Raw genomic sequence first — 23992 nt, 5'->3', positions numbered from 1 at the left:
GCCCATGGTCTCAAGGTTTCTGCCCATGTTGGGGTTTTAGCAGAGGCGGGAAGAGCTCAGGGTTTCAGCCCTGTGCTGCTCCCCACTTCATCCCTGTGGGGGGCATTGGTGCTAAGGGCACCAGGTTTCAGCAGTGGGGCTCTGCAGCCCCCCTGAAAGGGCTCACGGACCCCCAGGGGCCACAGACCCCAAGTTGAGAACTGCTGCTCTAAGCCACTCATGAACTGTATAAAGAGACACCAGGCAATCTCTCCAGCTCCCAGCCTTGCATCCCAGTAATGTACCATCTTACACTGCTCAAGACCTTCTCTTGAACAGTGCAAGCTCATCAATTAGTTCACCACTTCATCAAAGAGAAGTGGACAAGCACCAGCCATTGTAATCTGAGCAGATTCCCCAAGAACTTCAACCAAAAACACACTGTTTTAGATAAACTATAAAACAGATTTATTAACTACAGAGAGATAGATTTTAAGTGATTATAAGTGGTATGCAAAGAGATCATAGCTGGTTATAAGACATAAAAATAAAACCACAGTCTAAATTCTACAGACTAAGCAAGATTTGAATTAAGCAGTTTCTCACCCCACTGGATGTTCCAGGCAGTTTACAGTTCTTAATACACAGGCTATATTCCCTTTCAGCCTGGGACCAACCTCCCCAGTTCAAAGTCTTTGTCTTCCAAATGATCTTCCAGGTGTTGAGATGTGGGAGGAGAGAGGCCAAGTGGTGATGTCATCAACTGTCATTTATGCTTTCTCTCCAGGTGCTAGAAAGATCCTTACTGCTATTAGATGGGGGTTAGATAGCCCCCATTTGCACATACCCTCTCAGAAGAGTCTCTGGGAGAGTGGATTCTTCTTGATAGGACATCAACGCCTGTCTAGCCAATCTAGATGTAAATCTGCCTTGGCAGGGTTAGTTGCTCCTTTGTTGCTACTGAAAGGCTGGCTGTGGGTGTTTCCCACATTCCACATATTTTGGTAACAAACACACAGCAATACTTCATAACTTCACATAGAATGATAGTACAGACAATTCAACAGGATAGTAATGTTCAACAAATCAGGACTTTTTAAAGTACGCTCACAGGGTGTACTTTGTACAAAACAGATGATAATCATATCACAGTGATGAATATGGAGGTTCCAGGGTGCTATTTTATGATAGAGTGTCAAACCTCCCCCTTTAGTTTACTGTTAGTGTGTTAGACACTGACAGAGGCAGTGTGCCGAAGGTTCTCTTTAGTTTTTGATAATATAACTTCCAAATGTTGCTAAACGTTGTAGTGTTAACCACAAGTTCTGTTTTAACACTTTGTGGATCTGTCTAATGATCTCAAAAGTTAGCAAGTGTGTCTTCTCTGGGTTGCCAGATACCTTATCTTTGTATCTTTGCAGCATGGTTAACCCTTCTGCTTCTCTTATTGGTGTTAACTCAATGTAGATAGTGATGTTTTCCAGAGTGTAGGCATCAAAGCAATGAAATGGTATGCTTCGGTTTCCCCTTCCATACAGCAGACCAGATTTATTATGGTTTCTCGGCTGTGACAAGCTGAGAAGCAGAATTACTGTGAAGCTTCTCAACATGGGGGGTGTTCTTATTTACCTCTCCTAGCACGTCCAAAAGCTTCTCCCCACAATTGTGCATATTGCACCTTTACATAGGGTTTATCATCAGTATCAATTTTTTTGCCTTAAGGCTTAACATTAGTATCCCATTTTTTGTCATGAGGTTTAACAGTAGCACCAAACTTTTTATTACAGTTGGGCATTGTGACAGGGTCGGGCGGATGGCTACAGGAAAGTAATAGAAGGCAGATATATTAGCCCCAGGTTAAGTAGGTCCCTTTTCCCTGGGTAAGGTAACAGGGAAGTTTCCAGAACAATCAGGAACCTTCTGGAGACTGACAGGCTGATTAGAACACCTGCAGCCAATCAAGAAGCTGCTAGAATCAATTAAGGCAGGCTAATCATAGAATCATAGAATCATAGAATATAAGGGTTGGAAGGGACCCCAGAAGGTCATCTAGTCCAACCCCCTGCTCGAAGCAGGACCAATTCCCAGTTAAATCATCCCAGCCAGGGCTTTGTCAAGCCTGACCTTAAAAACCTCTAAGGAAGGAGATTCTACCACCTCCCTAGGTAACGCATTCCAGTGTTTCACCACCCTCTTAGTGAAAAAGTTTTTCCTAATATCCAATCTAAACCTCCCCCACTGCAGCTTGAGACCATTACTCCTCGTTCTGTCATCTGATACCATTGAGAACAGTCTAGAGCCAATCAGGGCACCTGGGTTTAAAAAGGAGCTCACTTCAGTTTGTGGTGCATGTGTGAGGAGCTGAGAGTGAGAACGTGGACTGTTGGAGGACTGAGGAGTACAAGCATTATCAGACACCAGGAGGAAGGTCCTATGGTGAGAATAAAGAAGGTGTTGGGAGGAGGCCATGGGGAAATAGCCCAGGGAGTTGTAGCTGTCGCACAGCTGTTCCAGGAGGCACTCTAGACAGCTGCATTCCACATGGCCCTGGGCTGGAACCCGGAGTAGCAGGCGGGCCCGGGTTCCCCCCAAACCTCCTAACTCCTGGTCAGACACAGGAGTCGTCGACCTGGACTGTGGGTTCAGAAAAACGGCCAAGCTGCGGGCTGCTGTGAAGCTCCAAGGCAAGCAAATCCGCCAATAAGTGCAAGACCCACCAAGGTAGAGGAGGAACTTTGTCACAGCATTTACCAGTATTTTTTGTCATACCACTCCTTCATTTGGTGACCCCTAGTTCTTGTGTTACGAGAAGGCATAAATAACACTTCCTTATTTACTTTCTCCACACCAGTCATGACTTTATAGACCTCTGTTATATCCCCTCTTAGTCATCTCTTTTCCAAGATGAAAAGTCCCAATCTTATTAATCTCTCCTCATATGGAAGCCGTTCCAGACCCTAATTATTTTTGTTGCCCTTTTCTGAACCTTTTCCAAGTCCAATATATCTTTTCTGAGATGTGGTGACCACATCTGAGTGCAGTATTCAAACTGTGGGCGTACCATGGATTTATATAGAGGCAATAAGATATTTTCTGTCTTACTATCTATCCCTTTTTCCTAATGGCTCCTAAAATTGTTAGCTTTTTTGACTGCTGCTGCACACTGAATGGATGTTTTCAGAGAACTACCCACAGTGACTCCAAGATCTCTTTCTTGAGTGGTAACAGCTAATTTAGACCCCATCATTTTGTAGGTATAGTTAGGATTATGTTTTCCAATGTGCATTACTTTGCATTTATCAACATTGAATTTCATCAACCATTTTGTTGCCCAGTCACCCAGTTTTGTGAGATCCTTTTGTAGCTCTTCGCAGTCTGCCTGGGACTTAACTATTTGAGTAGTTTTGTATCATCTGCAAATTTTGCCACCTCACTGTTTACCCCTTTTCCCAGATCATTTATGAGTATGTTGAATAGGACTGGGCCCAGTACAGACCCCTGGGGGACACCATTATTTACCTCTCTCCATTCTGAAAACTGACCATTTGTTTCTACGCTTTATTTCCTATCTTTTAACCAGTTACCAATCCATGACAGGACCTTCCTTCTTAGCCCATGACAGCTTACTTTGCTTAAGAGCCTTTGAAAGTTAGGGAACTTGTCAAAGGCTTTCTGAAAATCTAAATATACTATATCCACTGGATCCCCCTTGTTCACATGCTTGTTGCCCCCCTCAAAGAATTCTAGTAGATTGGTGAGGCATGATTTCCCTTTACAGAAACCATGTTGACTCTTCCCCAATAAATTATGTTCATCTATGTGTCTGACAATTTTGTTCTTTACTATAGTTTCAAACAGTTTGCCTGGTACTGAAGTCAGGCTTACAGGCCTATAATTGCCAGGACCACCTCTGGAGCCCTTTTTAAAAATTGGCAACATATTAGCTATCTTCCAATCATTTGGTACAGAAGCTGGTTTAAATGATAGGTTACAGACTACAGTTAGTAGTCCTGCAATTTCACATTTCAGTTCCTTCAGAACTCTTGGGTGAATCCCACCTGGCTCTGGTGACTTATTACTGTTTAGTTTATCAATTTGTTCCAAAACCACCTCTAATGACACCTCAATCTAGGACAGTTCCTCATATTTGTCATCTAAAAAGAATGGCTCAGGTTTGGGAATCTCCTTCATATCCTCAACCGTGAAAACTGATGCAAAGAATTCATTTAGTTTCTCTGCAATGGCCTTATCATCCTTGAGTGATCCTTTAGCATCTCGACCGTCCAGTGACCCCACTAGTTGTTTAGCAGGCTTTCTGCTTCTGATGTACTTAAAAATTTTTTTGCTATTACTTTTTGAGTCTTTGGCTTGCTGTTCTTCAAATTCATTTTTGTGTCTTTCAACTCCTTTCTGAACTTTTGCATGTGTTCAGTTACCAGCTTTTCTTTCCCTTCAGTGTTCCCTTCTGCATGGGTCCTTAGTCCGATCATATTGCTGGGATTTTGGCTCCTCAGGGTCTGGGGAGGTATTAGGATGTAGGGGGGATTCTGCATGTTGGCTGACCCTGTGTGGAGCTGTGTTCCAACCCCAGGACTGTACACATGCAAAAAATCCATCTCCTCTCTTGGGGTTTGTGACGTTATTGACATAATCTGTAACTGTATAGATCAATGTTGCAACCACTGTTATATATTTGCAGCAAATATTGTATAGAGGTTGTCGTGTAAGAGGTCTATGGAGAGGTTATGGTTTGCTGGTTATGATTATGCTGTCTATATGTGTGTATCATTTTTGTAGTTGAAGTTACGAATATTGGCTTTATACTGTCTGTATTTCAAACTTAAGCTATGCTTCTGGGTCAAACCCCAGACAAGTTGGTGTCAGCTATGCCTAGCCTGCTTGATGGCCCATTAAGGACCATCAGCTATACAACTGACCCATTGAGAGAAGGCAGATATGCCTTGTGACTCAGCAAAGTATGCAGGGACTTGCCCATGTGACTCCAAACTCCATTTTGCTATACTTTTCCACAGTAAGAACAAAGAGGTGTTCTTCTACCTAGAAAAGACTATAAAAGGCTGATGCCTCATCTCCATCTGGTCTTCAGTCCTGCTTCATACCTCTGGAGGAACTTTGCTAAGCTGAAGCTTTGAACCAAGGAGTGAAAGACCCATCCCAGCTGTGGATGTACTCCAGAGACTTGTTTTGAACCTGCCGTTTATTCCATCACTGCTACAAGCCTGAACCAAGAACTTTGCCATTACTGTATGTAATTGATTCCATTTCACCAATTCTAGCTCTCATCTATATCTTTTCCTTTTATGAATAAACCTTTAGATTTTAGATTCTAAAGGATTGGCAACAGTGTGGTTTGTGAGTAAGATCTGGCTTGTTTATTGACCTGGGTCTGGGGCTTGGTCCTTTGGGATCAAGAGAACCTTTTTTCGTTTACTGGGGTATTGGTTTTCATAACCATTCATCCCCATAACGAGTGGCACAGGTGGTGATACTGGGAAACTGGAGTGTCTAAGGGAATTCCTTGTGTGACTTGTGGTTAGCCAGTGGGGTAAAACCAAAGTCTTCTCTGTTGGACTGGTTTGGTTTGCCTTGGTGTGCATAGAAACCGCAGCCTTGGGCTGTAACTGCCCTGCTTTAAGCAATTTGTCCTGAATTGGCACTCTCAGTTGGGTCCCACCAGAACCAGCATTGTTACAGGGTTCCAGTGGTGAATATGGGGGTTCCAGGGTGCTATTTTGAGGTACAGTGTCACAGTGAGCTTAAACATTAATTTACATGGCCAGATTCTGTGGTACAGTCAGCCCATTTGTGCTGCTCTGGGAGCTTGGTAGAGCTGGATTCTGATCATAAATAGCCAGTGGAGCATTCCCTCTGTGGAGGGGAAATGAAGCCATGGGTGGGCATGGAGCAGAGTTCGGATGAATTGAGCCTAGGGTCTGTGTGCTCTAGGCTGAGGTATGGACCTAACCTGATTTCATGGAGTATGTTCTGGTTGATGTGTTATATGCTATATATTGATTAAAAATTAGGTAGAGTTGTGTTGAAAAAGTGTTGAACTCAATGCCACAGTGAATTGCAAGGGACACGTTACCATTGGAAGTGCTGGTTTTTGGATGAGATGGAAAATCGAGATCCTGACTAGTTATAGTAATTAAAACCTTACAGCACTTTTATTAAGACTTGGGATCATAGCCCCATGCCCTGGCAAAATTCCCTTTTGAAGAATTGCATTCTGTCTCCCTAATTTCCTCCTGCAGTTGCATATAGTATTCTTTACTTCCAGTCTCAGATTGCTGAATATTATTCCTCAATGCTGTTAAGCAGCTACTAAGAGGCAGCTACATTTCAGCAAATGCTCAAGGGATCACTATCTAGATTGTACAATATGATGAGATCCTTTGAGCTGATAGATGTAGAAATATTAAATTATGACTTACGACTTTTGATTTTCAGAACATGCACCTGTTGCTGTTTTCTTTTCATTCCTTTCTCATTTACCTGATGAGCTGCTTGTTTATGTTAACATACATGGCTGTTAACTCTGAGGAATTATTGCACTGTGGGCACAACCTTTACCTGGGGAAGCGAATTACCTCTTGTCTTTCTGATTTATTTGTAAAGAGTAAATGTTTGTAATTGCCAATTAATTAAAGTAATACTTGTTTCTGTACATCTGCCTGGATATGTGTCTGTTCTGTCTCTAGAGGATCTGCGAGACAACAGACAGGAGGGCTAACAATGTCAGATCATAATGGTCTGCACTTAAAGGGGCTGTCTAGGTTAGGAAAAGGGGTTGAGGTTAGGTGAGGTTAGCTGACACGTTAGCTAACCCCAACTTTGTCTAAATTAGACAAACCCAAATAGGGTACTTGGCACTTAGCTCCTTATTTTGTAGAGGTTGGTTGGGTTTTTTTTTTTTTGTAGCTTGACAGAATCTCCCTTTTATGCTGTAATTCCCACATGGTTTCCTGTAGAATATGCCAGCTAACGATGGAAGCTCCTGCCAATCCGAAGCAAAAGAGGACAGAGCCTGCAAATGTTCCATGCCAGTTTATATACAGAGTTAAATAAAGGTGTTCTCTACCTCCAGCTGATAGTTTCTCATCCCTGCTCTGTAGGAACAGTATTTCCATAGTCGTTGCTTTCCCCATGAAGGTCTCTTATAGAAAGCTTTATAAGTAGGGACTGCATTTTGGGAGGAAAGCCCCTGTGATAGATTGGTAATATCCTGGACAAACTGTAAGGAATTAAGATAAACCTTACTGAATTAGGGTTAATATCTTTAAGGTCTACGGTACTAAAAATGCAGTTGAGTATGCGTTATTGTGGAATTGAATGTAACTCCATTAGGAGGAGGGGGAGGCTAATGTCATTCCTCAGGTTATCAGCCCTTTGAACCAGCCTCTTGGAGAGATAAACATCTGTTACAGTGATTCTCAAACTTCCATGCACCAGGACCCCCTTCTGACAACAAAAATTATTACATGACCCTGTGGGGGGAGGGAAGCCTGAGCCCACCCAAGCCCCGCCACTTCTGTTAGGGGTGCCAAAGCCTGAGCCCCACCACCCAGGGCTGAAGATGAAATCTGAGCCTCACCACCACCGACCTGGGTGGTGGGGCTCAGGCTTCAGCTTTGGCCCCAGGCCCCAACAAGTCTATCGTCAGCCCTGGTGACCCCATTAAAACAGAGTTGTGACCCATTTTGGGGTCCCAAACCACAGTTTGAGAACCGTTGATCTATAAGTGGAATAAATAACCTTGTTTTAAACAGGCTCAGGGCCTTTTTCCTGATCCAGCAGACAGACAAGACCGCTGGGCCACAGAAGGCCCCAATCCTTAAGGGAGGGTTAGAAGGACGGGGCCTGCTCCAGCCCCATAAGACTGTGTGCTTGCTCTAAGAGGAAGCTGCGATGAACTTGAAACCACAACCCCATGGGTGGGGTATTGAAGGACTGCTTCTGCCAGAACCTGTGTTAGGATTGGGGTGATCTCTGGTAAACTTATTTGCATGTGTGTAGGTTCTTTTGTTTTTAATGTTTTTTCTGTAGTGCTTTTATCTTAAGAATAAAACAGAATTATAACTGTAGGCAGTCACACGATTAACTGTCTCCGAAAAGAAAGCAAGCAGGCCTGCTTGGGCAGCCTGGCCCTGCTGGGAACAACACAGCAAAAGCAGGGAACTGTTCAACCTGGGAATACCCTGATAAGAGGGGAGGGAGATGGGGGTCTCCACTCAGGAGAGGTGACGGCCAGAGGGGCTGGAAGCCTGTGTGAGTGCCCTTTCCGACTCACTGAGGGGAAATAGAGGTGGTGTTGCTCTGAACGGTGATGGCACCCACTGTTTGCCCCCTTAGCAAAATTTTCAAAATTTATGTTAACCTTTCCTAGAAAATGACTTACATCCTCCATCCTCCCCATGCAGTGATATAGTATCTTCTTGGGCTGTTTATTGATGATGTTTTGCCACTAGTGAATCAGAAAGCCAGTGGATTGAATCTTTGATGCTGGCTCAGACTGATACCAAGACTGGAAATCAAAAGAACTTTCAGCTGAAATTTTGACCTGAAAGTCGCATGTAAAAATTTCTGTTTAAAACGTAATGTAGCTCTTAAGATGAAACCGATGATACACGTCAGCTAATCTTTAGCTCTTTGGAGAAAGGATCAACTTTAATTTACTTCTAAAACTTAACATAAGATATTAAACTCTTGAAATTGTTATTGCATTGTTTTGCTTGACTTTTATAATTTCAAATTCCAAGCTCTCCCTCCCATCTTAACTTTACTGTCTCTTTTTAGTAACATCCTGCTGGTTTTCTCAGTGATGCACACACAAAAGGACTCAATTTACTAGCCCTAAGGTGGTTTTTCTGTCTGCCAGAGCCATAAATTTCTCTTGGGACCTGAGAAAAAAGTAAATAAGAATAGCCATACTGAGTCAGACCAAAGGTCCATCTAGCCCTGTATCCTGTCTTCCAACAGTGGCCCATGCCAGGTGCCCCAGAGGGAATGAACAGAACAGGGAATCATCAAGTGATCCATCCCGTCGCTCATTCCCAGCTTCTGGCAAACAAAGGCTAGGGACACCATCCCTGCCCAGCCTTGCTGATAGCCATTGATGGACCTATCCTCCATGAATGTATCTAGTTCTTTTTTGAACCCTGTTATAATCTTGGCCTTCATAACATCCTCTGGCAAAGGGTTCTGCAGGTTGACTGTGTGTTGTATGAAGAAATACTTCGTCTTGTTAGTTTTAATCCAGTTGCCTATTAATTTCATTTGGTGACCCCTTGTTCTTGTGTTATGAGAAGGAGTAAATAACACTTCCTTATTTACTTTCTTCACACCAGTCATGATTTTATAGACCTCTATCATACACCCCCTTAGTCATCTCTTTTCCAAGGTGAAAAGTTCTAGATTTATTAATCTCTCCTCATATGGAAGCTGTTCCATACCCCTAAAGTAGTATAAGGGGCCTACCATCAATCAATGTAGGACCCTCCTCCTGGGCATCAGGCCCCAACTACCTGTCACCATAAGACCCGCCCCCTGCGGTATTACTTCCGGGGTCAAGGCAGACACATGATCAGAAGTAAAGCCTGTCATTTGATCCCTCTAAGAACTCCTCCCACCACCCTCTACCAATCAGGATGGGTTTTGTGCCCCCCCGGGCCTCCCCAAGAGGAGATTTGACCAATCGGGGGGAGTCCTGGGGCGGGGTGATCCATCTGGAAGTGGGTTGTGTGACCCCTCTAAGAACTCCTCCCACCGGCCTCTAACAATCAGGATGGGTTTCAGCTGCAGAGGCCAGCCCTGAGAGCGAATTTGACCAATTGGGGGGAGTTCCAGGGCAGGATGACCCACCCAGAAGAGGGTCATGTGACCCCTCTAAGAGCTCCCCCTACTGCCCTCTACCAATCAGAGTGCAGCATCACCCCTGGAAGTCCCGGCATCGCGTGGAAGAGACCATTTTGTTTCAAGAACACATGTTTCAGAAATTGTGGAAACGCTCAGAGGAAACATGCACTCCTTCACCACCCTGGGAGAACTTTGGACTATGTGGAGATATTTTACAGCCCATAACACTTTTCGCTACATCGATGTGTTACCTGACGTTATAAAGAGTTACAACCAGAGCTTTCACAGAACTATACATACCAGACCCGCTGATGTTAAACCTTCAAATTCTCTGAATGTATGGAAAATGGTTTATGGGGACGGTTTTAAAATAAAACCGGTTGTTGCCCCTTTTCGAAAAGTCTCACGTGGTCGCCTATCTAAAACCAAAGGAGCTTTTGAAAAAGGCTGTGAACAAATGTTTACCGATGAGATATTCATAGTAGATGAAGCCTTAACCAGGGGCCAGAGAGCTGAATACCAATTAAAAGATTACGAGGGTGAGACTGTTTTCTCCCACCGGCATAGAGTGGCTACACAGGAGACCTCACAGCATCACAGCGACTGCAGTACAGCTGTGCCACTGTAAGGTCCATCGTGTAGACACAGGAAATTCGTTTCCTCATTTCCTTCTGGCACACACCCACTAATGTCTGTGCTACCACACATATAAAGCAATAAAGGTTTCGCATTACCCTTGCCATTAAAACGGGGACAATACGGTACCGTGCAGAGTGAGACGCTGTCTCCTTTCCCTGTAATCAGACACAGGGAACAGCAGCCATGTGACATATTACATGATCAGAATTACGAAAGCATAATACACGTTTGTAACTGGGACCAACGCACAAATGGTGTGATAGTTAGTTCCTTTCTGCTGCTATTCAGACAGCGAGACGGATGTTTTGTGTGCTGGCCCATAGAAAAGAAGGGACAAATGCTGGAATCAGAAGTTTATACATGGGTTGAGAATGACAATTGCTAGCCATTGTGGGAGAAGGTTAATGTCAGTTGAGAATGAGTGGCGGTGGCCGGGATGATCACTCTGGGAGAAGAGAGGGGGGGCTGCAGATGGGAACCAGGAGCAGAATCCGGGGCTGGCGTTTGGGCCTCAGGGATGGCAGTGAAGAGCGGTATACGGGGTAACAGTAGGGGACATGTAGTGACGAGCGGGAGAAGGGCTGGGAATGAGGAAGTGGGGGGAGATGGTTGGGAGCAGCAGCTGGGGGAGGCAATGCGTGGCAGTTGTTAGGGAACGCTAGTAGTGGCAGTTGGGTGAGGGACTGGGTGTAGGTGGCATTTGGGAGGGGCCACTGGTTGCAGCAATTGGGAGAGGACAATATGCGGTAGTAGGGACCGGCCCTTGGGGAGGCACGAGATGCAGTTGGGGGTGGCAGAAAGGGAGTGTGTGACAGCTGGGGAGGGGAGCAGTTTGCGGGAGGCGAGTCTGAGGATGTTGGAACGAGGAGCGTGTGGTAGTTGGGGGGGTTGGAGAGTGGAGCGTGTGGTAGTTGGGGGGGTTGGGGAGTGGAGCGGGCGGCAGTTGGGGGAGGGGAATGTGTGTGGCAGTTGGGGGTGGCGGTTTAGGGGAGTGAAGCGGGTGGCGGTTTGGGGGGGGAGAGGAGGGGAGTGGGCGGCAGTTGGGGGAGGGGAATGTGTGGCAGTTGGGGGTGGCGGTATGGGGGAGGGGAGGGGAGCGGGTGGCCGTTGGGTGTGGTGGTTTGGGGGGAGGGGAGGGGAGCAGGCGGCAGTTGGGGGAGGGGAATGTGTGTGGCAGTTGGGGGTGGCGGTTTGGGGGGAGGGGAGAGGAGAGGGGAATGTGTGTGGCAGTTGGGGGTGGCGGTTTGGGGGAGGGGAGCGGGTGGCGGTTTGGGAGGGGAGGGGAGCGGGTGGCACTTGGGGAGGGGAATGTGTGGCAGTTGGGGGTGGCGGTATGGGGGAGAGGAGGGGGTGGCAGTTGGGGTGGTGGTTTGGGGGGAGGGGAGGGGAGCGGGCGGCAGTTGGGGGAGGGGAATGTGTGTGGCAGTTGGGGGTGGCGGTTTGGGGGAGGGGAGCGGGTGGCGGTTGGGGGAGGGAGGGGAGGGGAGGGGAGCGGGTGGCCCTTGGGGGTGGCGGTTTGGGGGAGGGGAATGTGTGTGGCGGTTGGGGGTGGCGGTTTGGGGGAGGGGAGGGGAGCGGGCGGCCGTTGGGGGTGGCGGTTTGGGGGAGGGGAGCGGGTGGTGGTTGGGGGAGGGAGGGGAGGGGAGGGGAATGTGTGTGGCAGTTGGGAGTGGCAGTTTGGGGGAGGGGAGCAGGCGGCAGTTGGGGGAGGGGAATGTGTGTGGCAGTTGGGGGTGGCGGTTTGGGGGAGGGGAGCGGGTGGCGGTTGGGGGAGGGAGGGGAGGGGAGGGGAGCGGGTGGCCCTTGGGGGTGGCGGTTTGGGGGAGGGGAATGTGTGTGGCGGTTTGGGGGAGGGGAGGGGAGGGGAGCGGGCGGCCGTTGGGGGTGGCGGTTTGGGGGAGGGGAGCGGGTGGCGGTTGGGGGAGGGAGGGGAGGGGAGGGGGTGGCCCTTGGGGGTGGCGGTTTGGGGGAGGGGAGCGGGTGGCGGTTGGGGGAGGGGAATGTGTGTGGGAGTTGGGGGTGGCCGTTGGGGGAGGGGAATGTGTGTGGGAGTTGGGGGTGGCGGTTTGGGGGAGGGGAGCGGGTGGCGGTTGGGGGGGGGAGCGGGCGGCCGTTGGGGGTGGCGGTTTGGGGGAGGGGAATGTGTGTGGCAGTTGGGGGTGGCGGTTTGGGGGAGGGGAGCGGGCGGCCGTTGGGGGGGGAGGGGAGGGGAGCGGGCGGCCGTTGGGGGTGGCGGTTGGGGGGGGAGGGGAGGGGAGCGGGCGGCCGTTGGGGGTGGCGGTTTGGCGGGGGGGAGGGGAGGGCAGCGGGCGGCGGGAGGGAAGGACCGCTGGGGAGCTGCAGTGAGGAATGAGGAAGGAGGGGGATGGGAGGAGCTAGCCGCAGGCAGACGCTGGGGGTGGGGCGGGCAGGCGATGGAGCCGTAGGGGCGGGGCACAGGTGAGTGGCAGCCCCAAGGGGGCGTGGCAGGCAGGAGGAGAAGCGGGGCGCGCTCACGCCGTTTGGGAAGGACCCTTGAGAGTGGCGGTTGGGGGAGGGGGTGTAGGCGGGGAGTCCGCAGGGCGCGGCGGTGGGGGCGGTACAGGGCAGAGCGCAGGCGCTGGTCTCTCTCTCTCTCTCTCTCTCTCTCTCTCCCCTTGGGGCGGGGCCTTTCGTCCCGCGGCCCCGCCCCTCTCCGCGGCCAGTACAGTAGGTGGAGTCACGCGGGCGGGGTCACATGACCGCAGCCCCTGTACAGTAGGCTCCCAACATGGCAGCCGCGGCCGCAGGGGGAGCTGGCGCCTGCAGCGCTCGGACCTAGGGCCGCCCCCCGCTCTCCCCCTCGGGACCGGCGCAGCGGCGGCCCCAGTGCCGCGGGCGGAAGGAGCGGCCGGGAGCCTCCGAGCCGGCTGCACCCCATCGCGTGCGACATGAGGGAGAAGGGCCGCAGGAAGAAGGGCAGGACCTGGGCAGAGGCCGCCAGAACGGTACGTGGGGCCCGGGGGCAGAGGCCGCCGGCCCCGGCCGGACAGGGGCAGAGGCGGGCGCTGACGGGGGGCAGGCGCCAGGGCGGGTGGGCTGATGGCAGGCGGACGGGGCCGGGCCGGGCCTGCCCCGCGGAGCCGGAGGCCGCTCGGGCGGGTCATAGGCCTTGCCCGGGCTGGCACGGGTCGTGCGAGCTCGCTCCGCCGGAGCGCGGCCGCTTCTGTTGCGCGCCGCAGCCGCGGGGCGGGAGTCGCTGAGCCGGCCGCGCTGGAGAGCAGCTCGGGGTGGGTCATCGGGCCGGCAGTGCCCCGGCCGGGACTGGGGTCTGGCAGCGAGGTGCGGGCGATGCCCTTTGGGCTGTTGGCCAGGATGGGCTTGCTGTGCCGAGAGCTGGGTTTAAGTACAGTAGTCGGGCAGGCGGCGCTGATACCCTGCCAGGGCTAGAGGCTTTCCGGGGAGTGCTGGGGATGAGCGGAGCGTCCCTCTCCAAACAGCAGATGAGCTGTCGCAATAGTTTGTCTTAGGCAATTACAGTCTGGGCTTGTAGTTTTTGCTGAACGTGGGTGTGATAAACCAAAGATGCTGTGGGATGATTCAGGAATCGTTCTCTTTATTTATACTGACAATGCTTGCTCATTAACTGATAGTAACTTAAACACAAATTCTTATTCTGAGGAGTGATGCCTTCCTCTAACTCCATTTGGTCCTGTTATAGAGAAGACTCTTTACTCTAGTGATAGGGTGGGTGAGGTAATTGTCATTTATCCATATCTTAATGCCTTACAGAACTAAACCAAACTCTGACCTAGTGAAGAGTTATAAACATTTGGCTGGTGTCAGATTAAATTCAAGAAATGGTTTCTCCAGAGAGTAGGTATAAGTGTAAATAAAGGATTTCAGTGAACAGCAACAACTTGATGGGTGCTGGAGAATACTTAACAACCAGTGTCTGGAGGTAGGAGGCTATTCAGATGGAAATAGAGATTTGTGTGCTGGGAGCTGTACTCTCCAGGGACTGTGTGAAAGATGCAGGCGGAGGTAGCACTTGGTTAGGCAGCTTCTCATGATGATTAGTGGTATCTCATTTGTTTTCTTGTACTTCTGTGTGTTTGTTTCCACCTGTTGTCTTAGTCTTACTTAACTTGTAAGTTCTTTGGGGCAGGGACTGCCTCATGATATATTTGTACAGAGCTCAGGACAGTAGGCTGTGGTGTCTAGGTACTACTGCAATGAAAATAAATAACTTCTACAATGCTATTCAATCGTAATTCTCAATGTTCACACCATGACTAGAGCATCACTATTCCAATTTTATAAATGGGAGACTGAGTCACAGAAAGGGTAAGTGAATTGTTTAAGGTCATTCAGTGAGTCAGTTGCAAACCTGGGAATAGAATTTTGGTTTCCCAATTTCCTAGTCCAGTGGTCTGTTGCATTATCTCCCTTAAGGAGCTCTGTGTGGGTTGCATTTGGGGTATTCTTATTTTAGAGGATGGATAGAGGAAAAGGGGAGTTATCAATTTCTGCAGTAGTCCAAGTGTGAGATAACGGCGAAACCAAACAAAGTGTAAATTGTAGTCGACACAAGTATTGACTCTACTAAACGCTTCCAGTTAAGTCTAAAGCTGACTGCGACGATCTCACTAATCTGAGTGACTGGGCAACAGTGGCAGATGAAATTCAATAAATGGAAATTAATGCATGTTGGAAAAATAACCCCAACTATACATACAAAATGGTGGGGTCTAAATTAGCTGTTACCACTCAAGAAAGAGATCTTGGAATCCTTGTGGATAGTTTTCTGAAAACATCCACTCAATGTGCAGCAGCAGTCAAAAAAAGCTAACAATTTTAGGAGCCATTAGGAAAAAGGGATAGATAATAAAACAAAATGTCATAATGCTGCCATATAAATCTATGGTATCTCCATGCCTTGAATGCAGTTCTGGTTTCCTCATTTAGAAAAAAGATATTAGAAGTGGAAAAGGTACATAGAAGGGAAACAAAAATGATAGGGGTATGGAACAGCTTCTGTATGAGGAGAGGTTAAAAAGACTGGGACTCATCATTTTAGAAAATAGATGACAAAGGAGGGATATGACAGAGGTCTATAAAATCATGACTGGTGTGGAGAAAGTGAATAAGGAAGTCTTCTCATAACACAAGAACCAGAGATCACCCAATTAAACTAATAGGCAGCAGGCTTAAACAAATACAAGGAAGCACTTCTTCAGACACTGCACAGTCAGTCATCCTGTGGAACTCATTGCTAGGGGATGTGGTGAAAACCAAAACGATAACTGCGTTCAAAAAAGAGCTAGATAAGTTCATGGAGAGTAGGACATCACTGGCTATTAGCCAAGTTGGTTAGGACATAACCCCATGCTCTGGGTGTCCCTAAATCTCCAACTGCCAGAAACTGGGACTGGATGGCAGGGGATAGATTATTCGAAATTGCCTTGTTCTGCTCATTCCCTGTGAAGCCTCTGGCAGTGGTCACTGTCAGAGACAGGATACTGGGCTAGATTGACCATTGGTCTGACCAATATCTGTCATGTTCTTTACTTCTTAATACTAAAATAAAACTTAAGCTCCTGGGAAGTGTTACATTGTCAAATGGAGCCATATTAGGTTTGCTCAAGACAGAGCTTTGACTCTGTTTCTTGTCCAGTTCTAGTTATACTAGACTCTGGTGTTATCAAAACTAATGCTGGCAACTGTGAAGATTTGTGAAAGAGACCCCTGGATCTGTCCATTTTCTGATGGAAAAAATTCTAAAGATCTTATGAACTTTTACTCTCCCATTGGAGTCTGAGAGTCTTTGGGACTTGAATTTGTTGTTAACCAATACAAGGGCCCCATGTGCGTCATTTGATATAAAAATCTAAGGGTAAAAGCGTCCATTTGTTCTGTAGACTGAGGGAATAAAAGGAATCTTAACAATGGTATTGATCTACTACGAGATGTATATAGTAGAATTATCAATAATAATCAAGAAAGGTAGACATGTTCAATAAATATTTCTGTTCTTGCTTTTCTAAATTACTGCAGAAAAATCTAGTGTTATATGATGATGGTGAAAGACCTTTCATTCCTGCATTAACTCAGGAAGATGTAGCTGTTTTACTAAAGCTAGACACTTTAAAATCAGCAAGTCCAGATAAGTTGCACCCAAGAGTTTTTTTTAAAAAAAAACTGGTTGTGGCATTCTGCACTGTTAATATAAATTTTTCTATAAGTCTTCAGGCATTGGGGAATTCCAGATGACTGGGAGAGAGCTAATTTTGTGCCATTACTTAAAAAAGGGTAAAAGGAATGAGTTGGGAAACTTTAGGCCTGTTAGCATGACATTGATCATGGGCAAAATAATGGAACAGCTGATGTGGGACTGAATTAAAGGAGGGTAATTAATGCCAATGAACATGGGTTTATGGAAAATAGAACTTATCCCGTTAAATATCTTTTTTGATGAGCATACAACTTGGGTTGATGATAAATAATGTTGATGTAATATACTTCAATAAGGCATTTGATTTGGTACAGCATGACATTTTGATGAAGCTAGAATGATACAAAATCAACATGGCACACATTAAGTTGATTAAAATCTTGCTAACACAGGTCTAATAATTGCAAATGTGGACTCATTGTTGAGTGGGTCTGTTTCTAGTGGTGTCCTCCTGGGATCAGTTCTTCGTCCTTTGCTATTTAACATTTTTATTAATGGCCTGAAAGAAAACAATCACCGATAAAAGTACAAATGACACAAAAATTGCAGAAGTAGTAAATAATGCGGAGGATAGGTCATCGATGCACTGGATCACTTGGCTAGCTGGGCAGGAGCAAACAATAGCCATTTTAGTACAGCTAAATATAAATGTATGCATTTATGAACAAAGTGTAGGCCATACTTACAGGATGGAGGACTGTATCCTGGGAAGCAGTGACTCTGAAAATGACTTGGACGGGGGGGACTGGAAATAAAGCATACGTTTTTAACACTAAGAGTAATTAACCATTGAACAACTTACCAAGGTTTGTGGTGGATTCTCTATCACTGGGAACTTTTAAATCAAGTTTCTATGCTTTTGTGAAAGATAACCCGTAGTTCAAACAGGAACACGTTCAGGGAGATCCTGTATTATGCAGGAGATCAGACTAGATGGTCACAATGGTGCCTTCTAGCTTTATGTTATGTATGAAATACCCCACCTCCTTTTAACTAAACCTCAGTTCCTCTCTACATCCACAATACTTATTTGGAGCTGAATTACCTCCACTTTGTAAGGCGGAAGAGCCTGTTGGAGGCAATGCATTCAGATAATGAGTTACTGCTGGTGAACTTCTTTTTCCTTCTTCCTGACCCTCCTTCAGTAGGGCTCTGTAGCTGCTGACTGGTTAACAGTGACTCTTCTCAGGACAAGGGCTGAGGAACTCTGCTAGTTGAATAAAGGAATTCATGAATGTGAACCAGATGCCACATACAGCAAGAGGTATGTTCTGCTGAGCTGCAGTATGCATAAGGCCCTGATTATATATACTTCAGAAAACTATAACTAAAGAAAAATCCGACCTCTTATCTGGTGCAGTTGGTAACTCAAGGTGAGAATTAATAAGGTTAAACCATAAGGTACTTTTAAATAGGCATGTACGCCTGTCTTTCTTTGCTCTGCATGAAGTTCTAATGGAGAGCACGGTGGATATTTGTGTGTTGTTACTGAGGGTTTTGAAATTGCCTTGAAATTGTATCTCAGTTATTGCTCAATGCAAGTGTTTTTTAGCAAGATCTATCCTGAACCTGGAAGGAATCCTCCGTATACCAATACAATCATTCATCCTTTAGCCAGTGTCCCCTGCTATCGCTGTAGGCTGTGTACATGAAAGTGCTATCCAGATGTGTTGTGGGTTCATTCTTAAATTCAACATAGAAATCTTGTTGTGGGGCAAGGGCCATTGATGGGCTGTCTTTGTGCTCCCAGTTGTGTAGGGGGGAGCATTTAGAGTTCTGAGACAGGGTTAAGAAACTTGGTAATGTATCTGACCATGTATTTTCCATGAGCAGTCCCCATATGTGATAGAAAAGGTTTTTTGTCAGCAGCACGGTTTACACTCGATCCATAAGCAGTTCCAAAATACCAGGGCCCTTAGACTGTGACATTCGTTCAACAGCAACTCATGATCTCGAGGCCTGAGTATTATAAATTCCCTGTAAGACTTTCAGCAGGGCTCTTCTGTTTTACCTTAGGATGTAGAATGCAACACTTCTTGCCAGCTGATCACACGATTGAGCAGTTGTCATTTTATTATGGTTCTCTATCCTGACTGCCTATTAAGGGGCAGACTGAATTTTAAATAGATGGTTTAAAGCTTTCAGTGAGCCCAGGGTCTTGTGCATTTAAACAGAACAGAATCTTGTTCTGCTGGGTATTTGCACTTTCACAGCACCCACCATCTAGGAGTTTTGCCACTATGCGTTGGATCAGTGTGATTTTTGCACTCTGCTGTGGTAACTCCTGTGAATTGACACATGCTTCCCCCTGCTATAGCAATCTGCTATGGCTCATTCTTCTATACACTAAAATCAAATCATAACACTGTTAGTTTTTTTTCCAGGGGTGTTATAATGCCATAGAATTTGTGTGATCAGATATCCGTCCTAGAGATGATGGAAGGAAACATGCAGGCCCCTTTGTAAGGCAGCACGATTAGGGACTTACCAAATTCACAGCCATGAAAAACACGGCACAGACGGTGAAATCTGGTCTCTTGTGTGCTTTTACCCTATACTATATAGATGTCATGGGGGAGACCAGCATCTCTCAAATTGGGAGTCCTGACCCGAAAGGGAGTTGCGGGGGGGGTCACCCTTACTTCTGCACTGACTTCAGAGCTGGACGGCCGGAGAGTGGCAGCTGTTGGCCGGGGCCCAGCTCTCAAGGCAGAGCCCCACCAGCACAGTGCAGAAGTAAGAGTGGCAATACCATACCATGCTACCTTTACTTCTGCGCTCCTGCCTTCAGAGCTGGGTGGCCGGAGTGGCAGCAGCTGACTGAGGGCCCAGCTTTGCAAGGAGCAGCACAGAAGTAAGGGTGGCAATACCATGCCATGCCATCCTTGCTGCTGCTCTCCAGCTGCTCGGCTCTGCCTTCAGAGCTGGGCTCCCAGCCAGCAGCTGCTGCTGCTCTCCAGCTGCTCGGCTCTGCCTTCAGAGCTGGGCTCCCAGCCAGCAGCTGCTGCTGCTCTCCAGCTGCTCGGCTCTGCCTTCAGAGCTGGGCTCCCAGCCAGCAGCTGCTGCTGCTCTCCAGCTGCTCGGCTCTGCCTTCAGAGCTGGGCTCCCAGCCAGCAGCTGCTGCTGCTCTCCAGCTGCTCGGCTCTGAAGGCAGCGCCGCCACCAGCAGAAGTAAGGGTAGCAGAACTGCAACCCCCTGTACAATAACCTTGTGACCCCCCCCCCCCCCGCACAACTTATTTTTGGGTCTGGACCCCTACAATTACAACACTGTTAAATTTCAGGTTTAAATAGCTGAAATCATGAAATTTACAATTTTAAAAATCATATGACCGTGAAATTGACCAAAATGGACTGAATTTGGTAGGGCCATAAGCATGGTCATAACTATTCCCCATTCCCAAAGTGTTTGTACAGTAGGGAGGGAAGGAACACAAAATGGAAAAATTGCCCATCTGTGCACAGAAGCACAGAATCCACTTACCCACTTTGTACACAAACCTGCAAATCTTTAGGGGGTCAGAGAATATTGTAATAACATTTACAGAAAGTTCAAAGGACATTGGGGGAGAGATAGCTCAGTTGTTTGAGCATTGGCCTGCTAAACCCAGGGTTGTGAGTTCAATCCTTGAGGGGGCCATTTAGGGATCTGGGGCAAAAATTGGGGATTGGCCCTGCTCAAAGCAGGGGGTTGGACTAGATGACCTCCTGAGGTCCCTCCAACCCTGATATTCTGTGATTGTAAATTATCAATTGCGGTGTTCTTCTGAATAATTTGAGCTGGTTTTGGCATGAGATGATGCTGTTTGCATTTTAAAAAACTCTACAAATGCAATTCAACTGTGCTGCAATATAAGTCGTAGAGCTGTCAATGGAAGCTTAACATGATCAGTAGCCCAATCAAGCATTTGGCTCATTTGTCTACAAAATGCAGGTGAGAGAAAATGAAATGGTGGGATCTCTGAGACAGGTGAGTGAAGATATAAATCAGGACAAGGCTGGAGGAGGATCTGGAATGTAGGCAACGTCTGTCTGTTAATTGGCCTTAAATTGGTATTGTTGGGTTTTAAAGCCAGGGTTTTATTTCTAGACTGCCAGCATAGAGAATGTAAGATCATAGTAGTTCAAACCATTGAGCAGCGTGTTGCAGGATTCAGAATCTGTAAGTGATATGTAGCCTTTTAAGAGGAACAACAGTAACTGAGCCCTGTGGTTCTGAGAATATGTATTTCTGTTTTGAGGTCTTTAATGGCTAAATAAGGGTACATCCTCTGCATAGCTTGCATTTGGGAAAAAATAACTCTATATCACTTGAGATAATAGGGACATTCCATGGAAAGAATATGACAGAAAATGAAGCCAGGATTTTTTATGTGGCTGGCTACCTCAGAATGAATCCCTTTAAGTATGATCATGGTGTTACCTTTACCCAGCACCAAGGCTTGTTTTCAGGAGTTTAAGGACAAGGTAGCTCTGATTTACCCATTGGTAATATGTCCAAATGTTCTTCCAGAACAGATATGGAATGTACAGGATCTGTGAGGCAAGAGGGATTCAGTTGATTGCCCAGTATTTAGAAATCTGCTAGAGGCCTCATTTGCATTGAACAAAACAGTTAGGATGATGTTTTAGGGAAATGCTGCATAGTAAATATCTGATGTGCCTGTCCATCTTAATCTGGCTTTACATAGCAGTGAGTCTACAGGTGAATGTCTTGACTAGTCCAATGGTATTTGTGCAGAAAATGTACTGAGCACATATGCTACACTGACAATAGGACATAGACACTTTTTCCCTGTCTGGCAGGAGTTTCACTTTTACTCTAAACATAACAAAATTGGCATTTTTCATAGAATATTAAATATCTTGTAAATTCTTCTGTAGAGCTGAATTCTTACTAACAGCATGCATACTGCCAGAATCTTTTATTTTTGGCTTCATATTCCACAGATGCCAAAACTTTGCCCAACAGACAGTCCTTTTGACTGCTTTTTAGGAGTCAGAGTGATGCACAAATTTCATTGAATAGAACCAGTTGGAGCCACTGTCTGGAAAAATTTGCGTTCCAGCATGCAACATGGTTTCTCTTTCTGAACATCCTTCTCTCTTCAAGATGAAGTAATGCATGCAGGATTCTATAGTGTCCCCTGGCTGCACTGCTATGATTCAGAGAAATGTGCCGAACTGTAGGTTGCAGTTTGGCTAGCCCTTCTATGCAAGTATTTCAAAATTAATTAAAACGACACTGATCTAATGTACTTGCAAAGTACTTTGACTTTTTTAAATCTCTTATACGCCTATTATACATGTGACCAGTGGTTTGTGTGTGGTGGTGGTCTTTGTGCCCAGACAAAAATCTACCCCTTAAGAAAGTTAACTGTATTCTTTTAGTTTTGTGAATGACACATGGGGATGTTAGCAAAATGTTAAGTGTCACTTGCAAAATCCTGTTTACCAGAACTTCAGTCTTTTGTGTTAAGATTGTATTTATCATAGCAGGACTACTGGCAACTGTGTGTATTTAAGTATGTGGCATATAGTTAGGTTGAATGCAGTGTGTTTGAAAACCGAGTTTCCCTGTATCGTGTTTGCATAGAAAACTTAAGTGGCATGTTCTTCCTCCATTCTCCCGTTTAGGATAATTTGCAGTGAAAGTGTCTTTATAAAATGACTCAAATGCAAGTTGATTAAAAACAAAATCAAGGTAACTGAACTTGCACGATGTTTCTTCTGGAGTCACTGGGGATGTTTTGTTCGAATGCAAATTAGTTTTTCCTGGAACTGGAAACATCTGTTCCCAAAAGGCTCGTTATTGAGGTCTAATCAGGTGTTGGGATATGACTGGGTCCTGCTGGAGATTAAATCTCTCCTTCCTTTCTAATTCTCAGAAGAAAAATGTAGTTTTCAAATACATAGTATATTTCTATATAGATTCTTTCTGATATGGGTAAAAGACACTTGAGAATGACTGACTGCATTTGAAATGAATTTAAGATTTATTTCCCTTAAAAATATGATCAGGATCCGAGGGAAACAAACTCCTCATAAAAACAATGAGGAGTCGGGTGGCCCTTTAAAGACTAACAAGGTACCACTGGCCGCCTCGTTGTTTTTGTGGATACAGACTAACATAGCTACCCCTCTGAAACTCAACATAGTCACTTAATATGCAGAACTCCTTATTAGTTTATGTACTGAAGAGGGTCTCTCTGCTTCAACCCAATTGTGCAAGCAGAGAAGGAAAGTGAATTTTAAGATACTGTGTGTATTTACCTTGGTTGAACTGAATACAAGTTAAAACAGCTCTTCTCCTGCCAGAGTTATCATCTCCTAGATTCCAAGGCCAGAAGGGACCATTATGATCATCTAGTCTGACATCTTGTATAACACAGGCCGGAGAGCTTTATCAAGATAATTTCTAGTGTGGATCTTGTAGAAAAACGTCCAATCTTGATTTTAAAATGGTCAGTCATGTAAAATCCACCACAACCCTTTTTGTAAACTGTTCAGTGGTTAATTACTCTCACTGTTACAGGTTTATGCTTTATTTCCCATCTGAGTTTGTGTAGCTTCAGCTTCCAGCCACTGGATCATGTTATACCTTTCTCTGCTAGATTGAAGAGGACATTATTAAATATTTGTTCCCCTTGTAGATATTACAGACTGCAATCAAGTCGCCGCTTAACCATCTCTTTGTCAAGCTAAATCAGTTTTGCTCTGAGTTTTACTATAAACCATGTTTTCTAATCCTTTAATCAGTCTTGTGGCTCTTCTCTGAACCTTCTCCAATTTATCAACATCTTTTTGAATTGTGGACACCAGAACGGGACACAGTATTCCAGCAATTTTTGCACCGGTGCCGCCACTAAGAGGTAAAATAACCTCCCTACTCCTACATGAGAATCCCCTATTTATGCATTCCAGGATTGTATTAGCTCTTTTGGGAACTGTCATATTGGGAACTCATGTTCAGATTATCCACCACAAACCCAAATCTTTCAGATTAACTGCTTCCAAGGATAAAATCCCTCCTTCTGTAAGTACAGCCTACATTTTGTTTTTAAATATATACCTTTACATTTAGCCATATTAAAATGCATATTGTTTGTGCTCAATTTACCAAGTGATCCAGATTGCCCTGTATCAATGTCCTGTCCTCTTCATTATTTACCACTTCCCCATTTTTTGTTTCATCTGCAGACTTCATCAGTGACACAAAATGATCTCCTTTCTTCCATCCCGCTATAAGTGATGTGTGGACATACAAGTTCTTGAAGGCTTTTCTCGCTACAAGGGCTTCTTAAC

At 46.0% G+C, this 23992-nt stretch overlaps 1 protein-coding gene across 3 annotated transcripts in view; it reads left to right on the top strand.

Moving 5' to 3' along the window:
* The first annotated feature begins 13134 nt into the window (after positions 1-13134).
* ASXL2 (ASXL transcriptional regulator 2) overlaps positions 13135-23992 on the top strand; it is a 246614-nt gene continuing 235756 nt past the window's right edge. Inside the window, exon 1 of one of the 3 annotated variants that reach the window (XM_048846047.2) lies at positions 13135-13460. In XM_048846047.2, the coding sequence (XP_048702004.2) occupies positions 13404-13460 (57 nt within the window). In that variant the 5' untranslated portion in view covers positions 13135-13403. The remainder of the gene's footprint in view (positions 13461-23992) is intronic. The other 2 variants (XM_048846048.2, XM_075126275.1) reach the window with 2 other exon arrangements.

Source organism: Caretta caretta, chromosome 3 (genome assembly GCF_965140235.1).
Source record: "Caretta caretta isolate rCarCar2 chromosome 3, rCarCar1.hap1, whole genome shotgun sequence".
NCBI lineage: Eukaryota > Metazoa > Chordata > Testudines > Cheloniidae > Caretta > Caretta caretta.
The sequence above is the reverse complement of the archived record's forward strand: the minus strand, read 5'-3'. Positions and strand labels throughout refer to the sequence as shown.